Source organism: Crotalus tigris, unplaced genomic scaffold, assembly GCF_016545835.1.
Source record: "Crotalus tigris isolate CLP2741 ecotype Arizona unplaced genomic scaffold, ASM1654583v1 scf7180000017662.1067850, whole genome shotgun sequence".
Taxonomy (NCBI): Eukaryota; Metazoa; Chordata; class Lepidosauria; order Squamata; family Viperidae; genus Crotalus; species Crotalus tigris.
This window is the reverse complement of record NW_024096549.1, coordinates 908,312-924,307: the sequence shown is the minus strand read 5'-3', so window position 1 is coordinate 924,307 and position 15,996 is coordinate 908,312. Positions and strand designations below refer to the sequence as shown.

The 15,996-nt window shown below is 36.3% G+C and overlaps 1 protein-coding gene across 1 annotated transcript in view; it reads left to right on the top strand.

Moving 5' to 3' along the window:
- Positions 1-15,996, top strand: part of TBCD (tubulin folding cofactor D) — a 164,157-nt gene that overhangs the window by 30,132 nt on the left and 118,029 nt on the right. The window contains exons 9-11 of the mRNA XM_039335830.1: positions 10,206-10,251; positions 14,632-14,764; positions 15,807-15,952. Coding sequence (XP_039191764.1) covers positions 10,206-10,251; positions 14,632-14,764; positions 15,807-15,952 — 325 coding nt within the window. The remainder of the gene's footprint in view (positions 1-10,205; positions 10,252-14,631; positions 14,765-15,806; positions 15,953-15,996) is intronic.

The following is a 15,996-nucleotide window of genomic DNA, read 5'->3' as shown; positions in this document are numbered from 1 at the left end:
TGGAAGGGAAGCCCTGTTATGGAAACCTACCTGGCAAAAGAGGAAAACTAGAATAAGATTGAAAAATGAAATTTAAAATTTCTTAAATTGGATTAAAGGCAACCTAGAACTATGGACTGATCTAAGGACTGAGATTTTGAGTTTGAAGTAAAAAGATGTCTTAGAGTTGGAGTGAATCAATAATTAATTGAATGTTAATTAAATATTGAAATGATTTAAGGTTTGATATTAATTTGTTAACTTAAAGAGATTAAGTGAAGGATTAGATATCTAGAGAATAGTTTGATAAATACAAACATTTAGATGTGTCTAGGATAGATTAATATTTTTGTTTAAAAACGAGATATCTTTCTATATAAGGGATTAAAGACAATTTAGAATACTAGGAATGTTCCTTTTAGAATGTTAGGTTTATTTCTATTACAATTAAGATGTAATGGAATGATGAAAATTGAAGAAATGTTTCAGATTTGAAGTGAACTTATAGTTAATTGAAATTTAATAAAATGATATGATTTTCTGATATGGACGTTATTAGTCATGATAATTAACTGGAGACTTGAATTTTGTTTAATGGAATGACATGATTTAAGGTATGATTATTTTTTTTAGCTTGAAGAGATAGATCAATTGATAGATTTGATAGGTATAGGATAGATTAATATTTTACTCTAAATAAGGGAGATTAATGGAAGAAGAAACAAATAAGATTTTGATAAAATTAAGAAAGAAGAACATAGGTGGAAGGGATATTTGAATTGAAAATGTTTTTATTTAAAGTTAATTTGATTATGGTAGAAATTGATGAAGCTTAAAAACAGGTTCAGACTGAATAAATTGGATATTCTAAATATACTATGCTATTTGAGGGAAAAAGAGAGGGAATATTTGACGTATTGATTATATTATGTATATATGTCGTGTTTTAAGATGTTTGATTATCCCAGCACCACGGTGTGTCCTGAATATGTTGTTTTAAGAACTTAAAAAAACCAATAAAATTTGTTTTTTAAAAAAAGATTTTAGGTAGAGAAAGGGTATGCAGGCCTGTAACATGATGCAAAATGTTATGATGATAAAAACACTGAATTATACTTTTAAAGAAATAATCAGGTAATAGTGAACACAGTATCAATAATTTCAGTAAAAATATCTGTTCAGTAGCATCTTTTGGACATACAGGTAATCCCTGAGTTACGAATGTTCCCTTAGCGAACATTCAAAGTTATGCGATAAGCACCCCCTAGTGTTTACGAGCAAGTCCCGAAATTATGAATGTTGCTGCACCAGAGCAGTGTCATTCACCCTTATGAATGACCTCAGTGGCACTGCAACATTCACCCTGGCTATTCCCTCCCCCTGGGTCTCCCTAGGCACTAGGCCTGTGTATACTCATCTTGCGAAGATTGAGAGATCCTTTACTTTCTTAGCTGTTTCGCTGCTTCCTTTGCGGAAAATGGAGGCCTAACCTACCATAAAATCATGCAAGATCAGTGGTGCGAGACTCATGCTACTGATCTCCTGTGATCTCATGGTACTTTAGGCCTCTGTTCTCTGCAAATGGAGGTCTGGTGGAGATCTGCAGCAAAAAGCTGAAACCTCAAATTCTTCCCTCCGTTTGCAAAGCCTTTTGCAATCTTTGCAAAAAGCCTTTGCTGCCGAGGCTATGGGAGACTTCTGCATGCCTCCGGAAGTAGGTTCCAGGCATTGGAGGCCTTGTCCATGCCACTGCTGCCTGGAATGGAAGTGGGGAAGGCTTCTTCAGGCCTCCAGAGGTCTATTCCATGCGTCAGAGGCCTTGTCTGGGCCTCTGACACCCGAACGGAGGCTGGGGGTGGCAGCTGCTTGACTCTGGAGTTGGGGGAGGCAAACAGGAGACAGGCACCACAAATGCCACAAGAGTTCAGATACCTATTCTCTGCAAAAGAGGATGGGTGCCTAAACTTGCACGATATTATGGCACGCCGGAGCTTCCTCTCTTTCAAAAGCAGGAATCGCGGCAGAGAGGAGACGGATCTTTTCAAGGTAAGTGAGTCCGGCACAGTAGGAAGGGAGGGGAAAGCATGAGGTATCTTAGTGATTTAAGAAGACCTTGGGGGCCTGTTCCATCACTAGCCCCCCCCCATGGTCTTCCCCACCCTCAGATGCTTCATGTGCACTTAACAAACCACATATTCGCCTACGCGTTCGATTAACGAATGAACGGGCAAAAGCAGGGAGTGATCTCTTTCAAGGTACGAGATTCATGAATGGAATGGGCAGGCTCTATTCCATTCGTAATTGAAGACTACCTGTAATTATGTCCAAAGGATGCTATTGAAAAAATGTGAGCTATAGAACAAATTTTATTATGCAAGATAGAGGTAATATCAAAAGTGGCTTTACAACTGACAGGCCAAGAGAATAATTTAGAAAAGGATGTTTCATTGAATCTACAAAATAAACTGTTTGAAATTTTAAAATTTAAAAGTGAATTATAAACAACCCAATGCCCTAGATAGTTTTTCCTCTTGGATTTACAAAAGAAGTTTGTTAAAGCCTTGACAAATTTTGTGTAATGGGATAAAGAAGAAATGAAGAGAAATTGAATCCTACAATATTTTAATGAACTAAAGACTGCTAGAAGTAAAAGGAAAAAAATATAAAATTGGTTTATTTGATCATGATTAAAATGAAATATATTGTTACTCCAGGCCCTTTATGGACTTCTGCTGAAACCAGGATTATGTTTCATGGATTTTTTTATAGATAAAAGATGGAATGTCAGGTGAATTGATAAAATGTTTGTAACTTTAGGGAGAGTGAAGAGTTACTATATTTGTTTATACTCTTGATGAAAATTTATTTTTTCTTCTTTGTATTCCGTGTACTATTCTTTTTCTTTGTATTTTTTATTCTGTATTTTCTTTCTTTAAATTTAGTTTGTATTCGATTTTACTGTTATAACTAATATAGAAAGTGTGTGTTTGTGTGTGTGTGTATTGATGGAACTCCAATGTTAACAGTAAATAATCAATGTCTGTTAACCTAGCAGATGGTTTATCAAAAAGTTATAAACTGCTCCTAATCTTCAATGTTCTCCATGCTTTGTAATATGTTCATTCATGCTACATTTAAGATCATGAAATGCAGTTCATTAAAAACTAAAACAAAGCAGGTGCATAGCCTCAGGGAGTTTTTGTTGCATTTACACCATAGCTGACATTACTTAAATCCATAAATAGCTGTTAACATATGTGGAAATATTTTTGGGGTTGGGCTATGCTCCTTTAACTTTAACTCCTGGCCATATTTATCTGACAGTGTTTCTTCCTATTAAAGTGATGAAACACAGGGTTCAGATAAAATATTATTTAGTTTAGTGTCTGGATGAATGTTTAGACAATTCTAAACATGTAATTATTTCAAGCCCTATTTTAAATATTTTCATTGAGTTAAATGAAAAATTATTAGAAAAAGTATGTATTGTGTGGCCCTATTAAACCTTGTTTTTGCATCGTGGTTTAATTCACCCAATGAGCTAGCGAATACTATATTTACAGATAGAAAATCTATAGCAAGACAATTCCATCTCCCGATAAATACCTATGAATTGGGAGGAGTGTGTCTTAAGTTTGTTGAATAGAAGACTGCTAATTGAAACAAAGGAATGGGCTGGAGGTTCAAATTATTGCAAACATGAGTGTCTTAAGTTTACTTAGGAGCATCTTTTTGCCTCTGGAATTTAGGGTTTAAATCCCTTCCTTTCCCTATGCAGCTACTCTTTTTCTTAACTTATCTCCATCTTGTTATATCATTAATAAGGTTTCCTTTCTAGAGTTTAGGGTGATGATCACTAACTTGGTTTTAAAAGGAATTGGATAAATTCATGGACAATAGGTCTATTTTATTAAAAATTTTATAAACTTTTTATAATAAAATACCCCCCTCCCACCCCATAACCCTCCCCCCTCCTTCCCAGAGCTGAATACAGGGTTAAAAAAACAAAACCAAAAAAAAACCATACAAATTAAATGAACATCAATCCACTATACATACATCCAAAAAATTTAAAGTACTTTAACTCCAATACATAGAAACTACAAATCCAACCATACCCATTTTAAACTATAGATTATTCAAAAGCTAAATAATACTTCCTGATCCCATATTCATTCTGTACAAAATTTACCCATCTTTTCCACACCGAGATATATCTCTCTTGTGAATGGTCTTTCAGATAAGCCGAAATTTTTGCCATTTCTGATAAATAAGAAACTTTAAGAAACCATTCTTTTATGGTAGGCAAGGAATCCTTCTTCCAATATTGCCCAATCAGCAACCTTGCCGCCGTAATAAAATTTAACATTAAGGTAATCTCTTTACCATCACAGTCTACAATAATACCTAACAAAAATAATTGTGGTGTAAATTTTATCCTTCTATTAAAAAGCTTCTGAATGTTCCACCAAATCTTAATCCAAAAAGCCTTTACATTTCTACATGACCACCAAATATGATAATACGTTGTGTCCAGACAACCACATCTCCAACATTTGGGCTGTACATTCGGATACATACGAGACAACTTTTGTGGATCAAGGTGCCACCTATAAAACATTTTATAAAAATTTTCTCGTAAATTTTGAGCGTGAGTAAATTTAACATTCCTCACCCAAATTATCTCCCATGTATCTAATAAAATCGAATCTTCAAAATTCTGAGCCCATTTAACCATACAATCTTTAACTAATTCTGTTTCTGATCCAATTCCACTAAAGCATTATAAACTCTTTTTATATGAGTTCTACTTTGATCTTTAATTTGTTTCATCAAATTCACATCTTCCATAGCAAAACCCACTTTTTGATCTATACTCCATCTTTCTAATAATTGCCTATACTGGAACCAAGAATAAATAATATTTTCTTGCATTAATTCCTCCATAGATTTTAATTGCCAATTATTCCCTTCCCACTTAAGCAATTGTTTGTAAGAAATCCTATCCATTTTCACTCCTTTTTTATCCCCTCTATTGCGTGTCCAGGAATTCCCCACAACGGTATTCTGAAATTTAATCTATAATATTTCTTCCAGACACGCAATAAAGCAATTCTTAAAACATGGGACTTAAAAACCCTATCCACCTTTTTATTATAAATTAAATACGCATGCCATCCAAATAATAAATCCCATCCCTCCAAAGAAAGTATATTTGAATTTGTTGTTAATAATAGGTCTATTTTGTTACCTCCAGATTTGGAAACAACCTGCAAGTGGGATATGTGAGCATCCCAGAGGCATATTGGAATGGCCCTGGAACCAATTTAGCAGGCTTTTTTTTGTCTTATGTTCTTATGCTTTTCTTACTTGTTAGAAGAGGGGATGCATATGACTGCATGTAAGCATGTTATGTTTCTCTCTGAGTTAGAGAATGTTTAGTATATGGAGATCAATATATATATATATATATATATATATATATATATATATATATATATATATATGATGGCTTTTATTTCAAAGGACTTATCTCTAGGAAATATTTTCAAAGATGATAAATCAATAAGTTTTTTTTTAATACAGAGATTCTGAAGCTGGTTTTAAGTTGCCCTGTGTCCTCATTGGATTTGGTTAAGCAGATGTTAAATTGCACCAGTGCAGGGTTGCAAATAGTAGCCATAATTATTTTGAGTTGATGTATATTGTGCAAGACTCTTGGGTGTAACTACAAATGTGCAAGTTTGGGTGGACATCAGTTATGGTGTTTCATAGCAGAGTCATGAGATTTACATTTAATTATAGTTTAACTAGATAAAATAAGGTAAGATTGTTAAGTAACTTAAATAGTACAATATGTTATGAATTCAGATTGCATCTTGCCCCTTAGGAGTACAAAATAATATCTAAGGAATTATACTAATAATATCCCCCATTGAGGCATTACCTTGATGTGGTTGTGGGGCTGTGTACTCTGAAGAAGATGAGATCTATGCCAATGATTCAGCCATACTTGACAGGTCTTGTCAGAGGAGCCAAATGAAGATTATCTCTGCCATAAACAATATGGTGAGACGTAACTTACAGAAACCTATATTGGATTCGTTCTTGCCCAGATCAATAAGGACCATGAACAAGGTGTTGGAATTCCTGGACAACTAGTGACATGTGAGCTATAGGACTCAGTACTATGGGCTAAACAAAGAGTGTAAGCAGCCTGCAGGATTACTGAAAGAAAAGTTGCTTATATACAAAAACTAAAAGCAAAGAAAAAATGATTTGCTGTTATAAATCAAGTCCAATGAGAAGAGAATATCTGAAAAGAATGCACCAGTTCTGGAAAGAACAACATCTTGAATCAGAACAAAGGCTAGACAATCAGCATCGATTTATAATATGAAATAAAGTATATACCAAAGTAGAATTGGAAAAAACTGCAAAGATCTAACCAGGGCAAAGAAATCAAAGTCTTGCCAGAGGAATCTCAAACAACAGAGACAATCTAAGTGGAATTGGTAGTATATAAATCAGCATCATTTCTGAACTATTTTCATTTCCAAACTAGGCATTCTCTCTTTTGCCTTCTCAGAAAGGACAGAGGCCTCTAACTAAAAGAACAAGAGGAATTAAACAAAGAATAACTGAGCATCTAGAACAGCACAAAAAACAGCAAAATAAGGCTGTATGCACTGAAACTTGTTACAAAAAATAGCTAGCACATTTTAAGAGATACCAATACTGTAGTTTATCAAATATAAGCACTAATTTGCTGCAAGAAATAAGGCAACTGATGTACAGCACAGCTACAGTTATTATTGAAGATCTTAGATGTAAGATCAACAATTTATTTTAAAAAATCCCAATCAGTGAATCGTCAAAATGGAGGATCAGGAAATAAGATCAGCATGTTAAGATCAGGTGCAAGCTAGTTAGAAGAGATAAATAAAAGAAGCTGAAGAACAAGAAGATCAAAGAGTACTTGGATCAAGAAATGTCACCTAGAGAGAAGAAAGATCAAGGAAGCACTGGTAAAAAATAAAACAAGAAACAGCATAGGCTGAACCTCCAATTTCAGATGAATCAGAAACATTTCTACCAATGCATCAATGGAGAGATTAGAATGAATCAATTAACACCTGACAAAGAAACAATACAGTTCTGGGCGCAGCTATGGGATAAACCAAAGAAATACAACAAAAATGCAAATTGGATGAAGGAGATGGATAAGAATAAAAAAGAAGCTAAAATGAAAGAAGTAATCAACAGCAGAAAAGATGGGAAAAGGGCAAGTAAGATAAAGAATTGGTCAGCAACAAGTGAATAAGAACTGCCTGGTTTTTGGTTGAAATATCTGACTGGTCTGCATCCATTCATTGCCTAGCAGTGTAACATCATACTACAAGGAGGTGAAATTTAAGATTGTCTAACAACGGGCAAAACCTACCTGATAATTATAAGATCCACCAAAAGAAGTGGAATGAGGCAAATACTAGCTAATTAGTTGTTTACCAAACTTTTCAAATTGCTAACTGGTATGGTAGTTGATGCAGTCCAACAGCATCTAGTTGAAAACAAGCTGTTTCCATCTGAGCAGAAAGGAAACTGCCCGAACAGTAGAGGAACAAAAGATCAGATCCTAATTTACACGATGATTCTGTAAAACTGCAAGAGAAGGAAGATCAATTTGAATGTGACTTAGATTGATGACATGAAGGCATTCTACTCCCTGCCACATGATTGGCTAATCAAGTGCCTACAAATAATAGGAATCAGTAGAAAAACCAAAAGCTTTGTGCAAAGATCAATGATGCAATGGAGAATTGCTAATCATTGGTAATAAACTGGGAGAGGTTAACTTCAAGATGGGAATCTTTCAAAGAAACTCAGTATTACCACTACTCTTAGTCATTACATTGATTCCTCTGTCAGCAGTACTGAACAAGACATCCATGGCTATCAGACATCAGAAACATACTGTATGCCAGACTACCTGTGCCAGGCTATCCCACCTCTTTTAAATAGATAATCTGAAACTGTATGAAAAAATATCATTTGACAACACTGTACAAATATATAGCCAAGCTATTGTAATGGAGTTTAGAGTGGATAAATGTGTCCTCATTATAATTAATGGAGTAAAAATAGTGAAAACTGAGGGAATCGAGATGCCCTATGGAAATAACATCAAGAGTGTGGAGGAAGAAGAGCACTACAAATCCTTAGTCATCCTTCAGGTTGACAAAATTAAGCAGTTAAGAAGAACTTTACAGGTAATACTCAACTTATGACCATTTGTTCAGCAACTGTTCAAAGTTACAATGGTACTGGGACTTATGTCCCATGCCTAAAGTTACAGCTACTGCAGTGTCCGCTGTCATGTGATTGTGATCTGGGCACTTGCACTTACAACTAATGTACGGTGATCATGTAATCACTAGTCGCTATCTTCTATGCCAATTTCCCCAAAACTTCAATAAAGAAGCCATCAGGGTTCTTGACAACTACTATACTTCCTCCCCTCCCTCTGCTCTTGGATAGTGCAGAACTTAAAAGGTGGATGGGCACATTTCCAAGTGGGGACAACCCCACCCATTGACCCAGTCAGATCTTGGTAAGACATACCAGCTTGGCTCCCTCCTCCAGGATATCATCCTAGATGAAATTAGCTTTATTATACACAAACCTGGCATTCATAAGCAACAGCTGAAGTCCAGGACCACCAAGTATCCAGTTGCCAGGCACTGAGGATAGAAACTGAGGTGCAGATAGTGGGTTCTCTTTCAAGCACTCAGCCCAGTGTCCCCATGTGAAGTACCCTCGGATTTCTGCCATATCTCCCTGAGCCCATGAGAGGGAGATAAGGTAGAGAAGGCCCTACTTTTCCCATCAGCTTCACCACCCCAACCCTCTCAAATATGTTTCTTTTCCAGACCTTGCAAGCATATCCATCTTCTCTCCTGACAATTCTATAACACATCCCAGTTCACCAGGAACTCAAATCATCCCTAACCCACTTGTCTCAAGGTACTTGGCAGTCCAAATATCACACCTAAAAGTTCCACACAGTCCCTCCTTAATCCCATAACAGAGCAAGCACTGTAATTATGATGCAGGCTGAAAGGGCCATCCATATCCACAATGTCAACCTCTGGTGATGGTGGATGGGTGTGCAAAAGATCAAAGTCTACCAAGTCTGTGAAGAAGGTATAGAATGTTAAGATCCATTCATTGTTTTCTTGGAACTTTTGTATCCTATAGCAAAATAGCTTGCATTCCATTTTGAATGGCTTTCTATAATGTATTCTACTCCTTATTTTATGAATTAGAACATAGAGACTTCTTGTTCTCGCATACTAGAGTAGCTTTACTGCTAACCGCTGTTGAACATTAGTTATCTGTTTACCTTTTTGCAAAATCATGCAAAACTAGTAGAATTCTAAAATATATACTAAGGCAGGCATTAAACTAGATAATAATATGTGAATAAATATTCAGTTTCAGCTATGGTGGATTTACGGTTTATTGAGGAAGAGATAAACCAACAGTAAACAAGCTAGGAAGATTGTTAATGCCATTTACAAAGTGTTTCTCTTGGTTTCATGTTTATTTACAATTTATTTAGTTCCAATTTAATGATCACCAATGATTTTATTCCTATTGTACTGTACCCTTCCCTGCAAGCTGATTCTCCTCTCCTCTCCCCTCCCTTCTCTTCCCCTCCATCAACTACTTTTGTCCCACTCTTTGTTTTCTAATCTTCCTATAAGGATGTGTTCAGTTAACTCTTTAGTTGCATTCCATTATAACAGTTATCTACATTTTATCATCTTACATTTTATTTTATTTTATTATTTCAGTAGATGTTCCTGATTTCAGTCTATAATCACATCTAGTACACTGCACATTATTACATTGCTCTGTCTCTCAAGTTTTAAACTTTAAGCAAAAAAACTTTTGTTTCTGTGTTGTGCAAGTCTATGCATTTGAGGGTATAACTACTCTTGGTTGATGTAACTTCTTTAAATATCAGCCTGGCCCTTTATTTAGCCTTAATGTGATCATGCACACATGTTAAAGTTATGTATTCTGGTAAAATTTAATATATATTAATATAATATGCCAGAGAAAATCTTGGAATATTACTTCTTGATACTAATATTTCAAAATTTTAGTTAATATTTGTTTTTCAATTGTTCAGTAATATATTTTTCTTTTACTTTTCTTAGGCACAACTTTTCAAACATGGCAAAAGGGAAGATTGTTTACCATATGGTAAGACTCTTCATGGTAACATAAACATACATGAGCAAAACATGAGCACGATACAAATTTCTGATGGTTGTAGTGTGAGGATTTTTCACTTCTCCAGTACAGGAGATGGAGAATCCACCACTGGGTTTTCTCTGTCTGCCTGCTCTTGAGACCAAGTAGCCAAACTTGACACGCCCCCTCTTGCTAGGAGATCCAGTCCTGACTTGGTCTCAAGCTCTTGAAGACGCGTCGGGGTTGGCTCTCTCAGCAGATTAGCAGGTGGTAACCCATTGGTGAATTCTCCCTTTAATAGTAATATCCCTTAATATAATTTAATAATTCTCACAGTCTGGGAATCATTTCCTCCAGTTCCCCTGTGGATTTTTCACTTCTCTTTACTCCCCTGTTTAAAATCAGTGAGTGGGATCCTGAGAACCACAGCTAGAAATAACCTTGCCCTTCTCTCGGTATCTTCAAAACCTTCTGTGGAAAGTAGAACATCTGTGATAATATGGCATGCAGCCCAAAAGGAGTTAACTAATATTTGGTAGAGGTGTCTTGTACAAGGGTGCCAATAAGGAACTGATTTTACCAGTCATTTGTGCCCTTTCCTAAACTTTTAGAAGGTTACTGCAATCATCTGAAAATAATTTGCATATTAATACAGGATGTCTAAGGCAGAGACAACCTGCTCCCAGAAGCGGTGAATGCTACAACACTGGAAGTTTTTAAGAAGAGACTGGACAGCCATTTGTCTGAAATGGTATAGGGTTTCCTGCCTCAGCAGGGGGTTGGACTAGATGACCTCCAAGGTACTTTCCAACATCATCATCATTATTATTATGGATCATCGCACAGTCAGCCAGATGTTCAGACTGGATTTGGCATTTTGTCTACCTATCGAGTCCTTACCCAGGACCTGAGATAGGCAGATGTGGATGTTTGATGGTATTACAGGTATCATCGCAGGATGGAAGCAGTTCCTAGTAAGGCCACCTTTTACAATTGACTAATAGCGAATTTGTCAATGCCATTGGTGTTCAAGTGGTGCTCCAGTTGTTTTGGGATTGCACCCAAGGCGCCTATTACTATTGGTACTACCCTTGCTTGCTTTTGCCACAGTCTTTCTATTTCTATTTGTAGGTCTTTGTATTTTGTTATCTTCTCCAGTTCTTTCTCTTCTATTCTGCTATCTCCAGGCACTGCCACGTCCACTATCCAGACTTTTTGTCTTTCTTATCGACAATTGTTAAGTCTGGGGTGTTATGTTGCAGGTGCTTGTCTGTTTGAATTCTGAAGTCCCAGAGCAGTTTAATTTTTATCATTTTCTATGACTTTCTCTATTTTATGATCCCACCAGTTTTTGCTTACAGGCAAATGATATTTTTTGCAGATCTTCCAATGCACATTGTTGCTACTTTGTCATGCCGCTGCTAGTAGTCAGTCTGTGCAATCTTCTTGCAACAGCTTACCAGGTGGTCCACTGTTTCCTCAGCTTCTTTGCATAGGCGGCACTTACTGTCTGTTGCTGTCTTCTCAATTTTGACTTTGTATGCATTTGTCCTTAAGGCTTGGTCTTGTGCAGCCAGAATTAGTCCCTCGTCTCTTTCTTCAATTTTCCTGCTCTTAGCCATTGCCAGGTTTTATTATTATCTGCTTTCCCAGCTATTTTTTTCATGTATTGGCCATGTAGTGCTTTGTCTTCCCATGCCTCTTTTCTGTTCTTCATTTGGTCTTTCTTGTAGGCCAGTTTGGTCTCTCCAGTAGTTAGTAAGCCTTCCTGAGATACTAATTTCAGTGCATCTTCATCATTGTTCTTCAGATATTCTTCCAAAGCCATTTTTTCTTCTTCAACCATCTGATGTACTTGTAGCATTCCACGCCCACCTATTTGCCTTGGTAGATAAAGTCTATCAATGTCACTGCGTGGATGAAGGGCATGATTCATTGTCATTATTTTTCTGGTCTTCCTATCCATTGCTTTTAGTTCTGCTTGAGTCCAGTCCACTATTCCAGCTGTGTAACTAATGACTGGAATTGCCCAGGTGTTGATTACCTTTATGGTATTTCCTCCATTGAGTTGGAATTTAAGATCTTCTTCACTCTCTTGATGTATTCACCTCTAATCTTTTTCTTGACTTCAGTGTGCTTGATGTTGTCAGCTTGAAGGATACCCAAGTATTTGTAGTAATCTTCCTCATCCAGACTCTTAATGTTATTTTCGTTTATTATTATTATTATTATTATTATTATTATTATTATTATTATTATTATTATTATTAATCATCACACAGTCAGCCAGATGTTCAGACTGGATTTGGCATTTGCCTACCTATTGAGTCCTTACAAGGACCTGGGATAGGCAGATGTGGATGTTTGATGGTATTACAGATATCGTCGCAGGATGGAAGCAGTTCCTAGTAAGGCCGCCTTTTGCAATTGACTAGTGGCGAATTTGTCAATGCCAATGGTGTTCAAGTGGTGCGCCAGTTGTTTTGGGATTGCATCCAAGGCGCCTATTACTATTGGTACTACCCTTGCTTGCTTTTGCCACAATCTTTCTATTTCTATTTGTAGATCTTTGTATTTTGTTTTCTTCTTCTTCTTCTTCTTCTTCTTCTTCTTCTTCTTCTTCTTCTTCTTCTTCTTCTTCTTCTTCTTATTATTATTATTATTATTATTATTATTATTATTATTATTATTATTATTATATTACTACTACTACTCCTCATTTGAAGATCAAGTTTGAGAATTCAGTCTGCTAGAAAGACAGCTATGGATAAAATCCTGCCAAGTGCTCTTGTATCTCAACAGTTTTCTGTTTTATATGTACAGTGACTTATTTATTTATTTATTGAAGACATTAAAAAAAAATCTCGCCTGCATCCATGGCTGGAGATTGACTTTGGGATGGATACAGTTAAATGGAAGGGGATTGTGGTGGGGTTTTCTCTGTCTGCCTGCTCTTGAGACCAAGTAGCCAAACTTGATATACCCCCTCTTGCTAGGAGATCCAGTCTTGATGAGGGCGAAAGTGGCTGATGCAAGGACGAGGCGTTGGCTCTCAAGTCCCTAATAACGGCCTAACTGACCATAGGGTGGGTGTGGATTCTCCATCTCCGTACTGAGAAAAGGCGTTCAGGTAAGACAACGCCCCTTCTCCAGTACAGGAGATGGAGAATCCACCAATGGGACATACCAAAGCCTCACTGTCCTGATGGGTGGGAAACAGATAAGGCTGAATCTACGTCCCCGGAGACCACTTGCTGGAGGACCCTCTGAGCAAAGGAGGTGTCCACTGAAGCAAAGCGGTCAATTCTATAATGACGTATAAAAAGGGAAGGCGATGACCATGTCGCAGCCCTGCAAATCTCTTTGATGAATGCCTGAGTGGCCCATGCTGCAGATTGTGGTGCCCCTTTCAATAGGAATGAGGGACTTGAACAGAGCTCAGCAGTACTGGTCAATTTATATTGGAATTTACAAAGGAACTCATTATGCTTAAGAATACCAGGTCCTTTATATTCATATATAAAAAATAATTATTTTTTCCTTTTTTCCTGTCAGTTTATAATATATATACAGTTTTTAGAATAAAACATAGTCTAAAACCTAAGGTGTTTTCCTACAGTAAGTAATTTGTATATTAATCTCTCTCCCTCCCCCCCCCTCTCTCTCTCTCTCTCTCTCTCACACACACACACACACACACACACACACACACACACACTATACAGTTAGGCAAGCATTCCCAAATCTTTTGGCCTTTTGTGCACATATTCTGAATGCTGCTGTAGAGGGCCTTGTGGGATGCTCATTAACAAAATAGCTGAGCAATATAATCAGTTGGAATGCATCCATTTACCAGATTTTTTTGGGGGGGGGATGTCATTGTCATTGTCAGTATGCTAACTTCCTCTTTTTGAAAGATTAATAGTTAATAAAAAAATAAGGTGGGCAGGAAATCTTTTGAGCTCACTGGTGTACCCCCAAGCTGTGGACATCCTGAAGTGTACTATAATGTTAGATTATAGTCATAAGTTTATCAATAAAAAGGAAAGTGTGAGTCCAGTAGGTTATGTTTATATCTGCTATAAAATGTGGACTCAATTGAAATGTTGCCTAAATGTTTTATTTTATAATGTGCGCTGATACTTTTTCCTAATAAATCAAGTTATTCTTAGTGGGGGACTATAGCATTGAGACCAAATACTTAACTTCAGTGCAGTGTAACTGTCTTACGTGTCAGAACTTTTTTTTCATAACTTATTGATTATGTTGGAATTAAAAGCTGAGTGTATGTTTCATAGTCTTCTGCTGAAAATTAATATGTGTTTCAAATGTATTATATAGTGGACAAAACTGGATATATTTATTGATATAGAAATTTATTCATTATAGCTTCTACTGTGCTTGAATGTCTTGACAACTGCAAGCTCTTTGAAAGTAACCAAACAATTCTTCGCAAGCTGGGAGTGAAACTTGTTCAGCGACTTGGTCTGACGTTTCTTAAGCCAAAGGTGGCAAAATGGAGGTTTGTTCTTTTCATAATCATGTTTTTACTTGCCTTCTTTCCTTTTATTAGACTAATCTGAGTTGTAAGATCTATCATTAATAGTAGATAATACTTTTTGTCATTTGATGACAAGAAGTTCTGGTTTAGCCATGTTTTGTAGGAACTTTGGCATTCTGTAGGTATAAGCTTCTTTTTCCTCTATAAATTTAATTACATTATTAATTCACATTAATAGCTAAATGGTCCTTTCAAAGTTAAATTTAGAATTAATGGAGAAAAACAAATCCTAGGTGGGATATTATTTTAAAAAGTTTACATAAAGCTGTGATGTCTCTTCCCTTTGTGCCTCCTTGAACGAAAGTACCAGTACTGAAAAACATAAATTAGGCTGTTAAAAATTTCTTCCCACTAAAATATACATTGCATTACTAGGAATAGTAAGAATAAAGGGCATGTAGGTGTGGGTGTAGCTGACAGGTCTGCAAGTAAAGAAATGCAGCAGCCAGGAAGGACGGTGTTGGTCTGACACCATTATCCAGGATACTCTGCCCTTTGGCTCCACCCCTCAGCGCTGGGAGCTCAGCTTGGTCCTGGGGATCTGGTCCTTACCTGTAAATTCTTTGAGGCCATACAAGAATAGTCAGTGTTTTTTGACCCCTGGCTGAAAGAATGAACAAGTATTTTGAACTAATTATTAAAGTATATTAAACGTTAGATAGTTTGCTTGAGGAATAATGAAAAAAAAAACCTATTTCTTAAGTTATAAACAATGTTCCCAAAGCTTGAGCTTAGATTGCACACGTTATATGTTTAAACATATTCACATTTAAATATAAATATTTACATTCTATTTAATAAATGATAATTTATGGGTATTTTATTGGTGAAATTACTTCTAGATAATGCCATGTAAGATTTGAATAGCAAAATTTCAGCTCAGTTATTTCACCAGTGACAGAATATTTTACTTTCATTTTTAAAGTCTACTTCATGGGTATTTTGTAGATAATGCGCTTGCTCTCTGCCCAAAATATAACCATAAGTGAAACTGCCTTTCCAGGTATCAACGGGGATTCCGATCTTTAGCTGCAAATCTACAGTTTTCCACTGGAGGTCTCATTCCGCAGAAAACAGAAAATATAGCAGGAGAGGAGGAGGAGGAAGAAGAGGAATATGATATTCCAGGAGAGGTTGAAAATGTTATAGGTATGTTGGATCAAAAGCAACGTAAGATCTGACATCCTGACCAA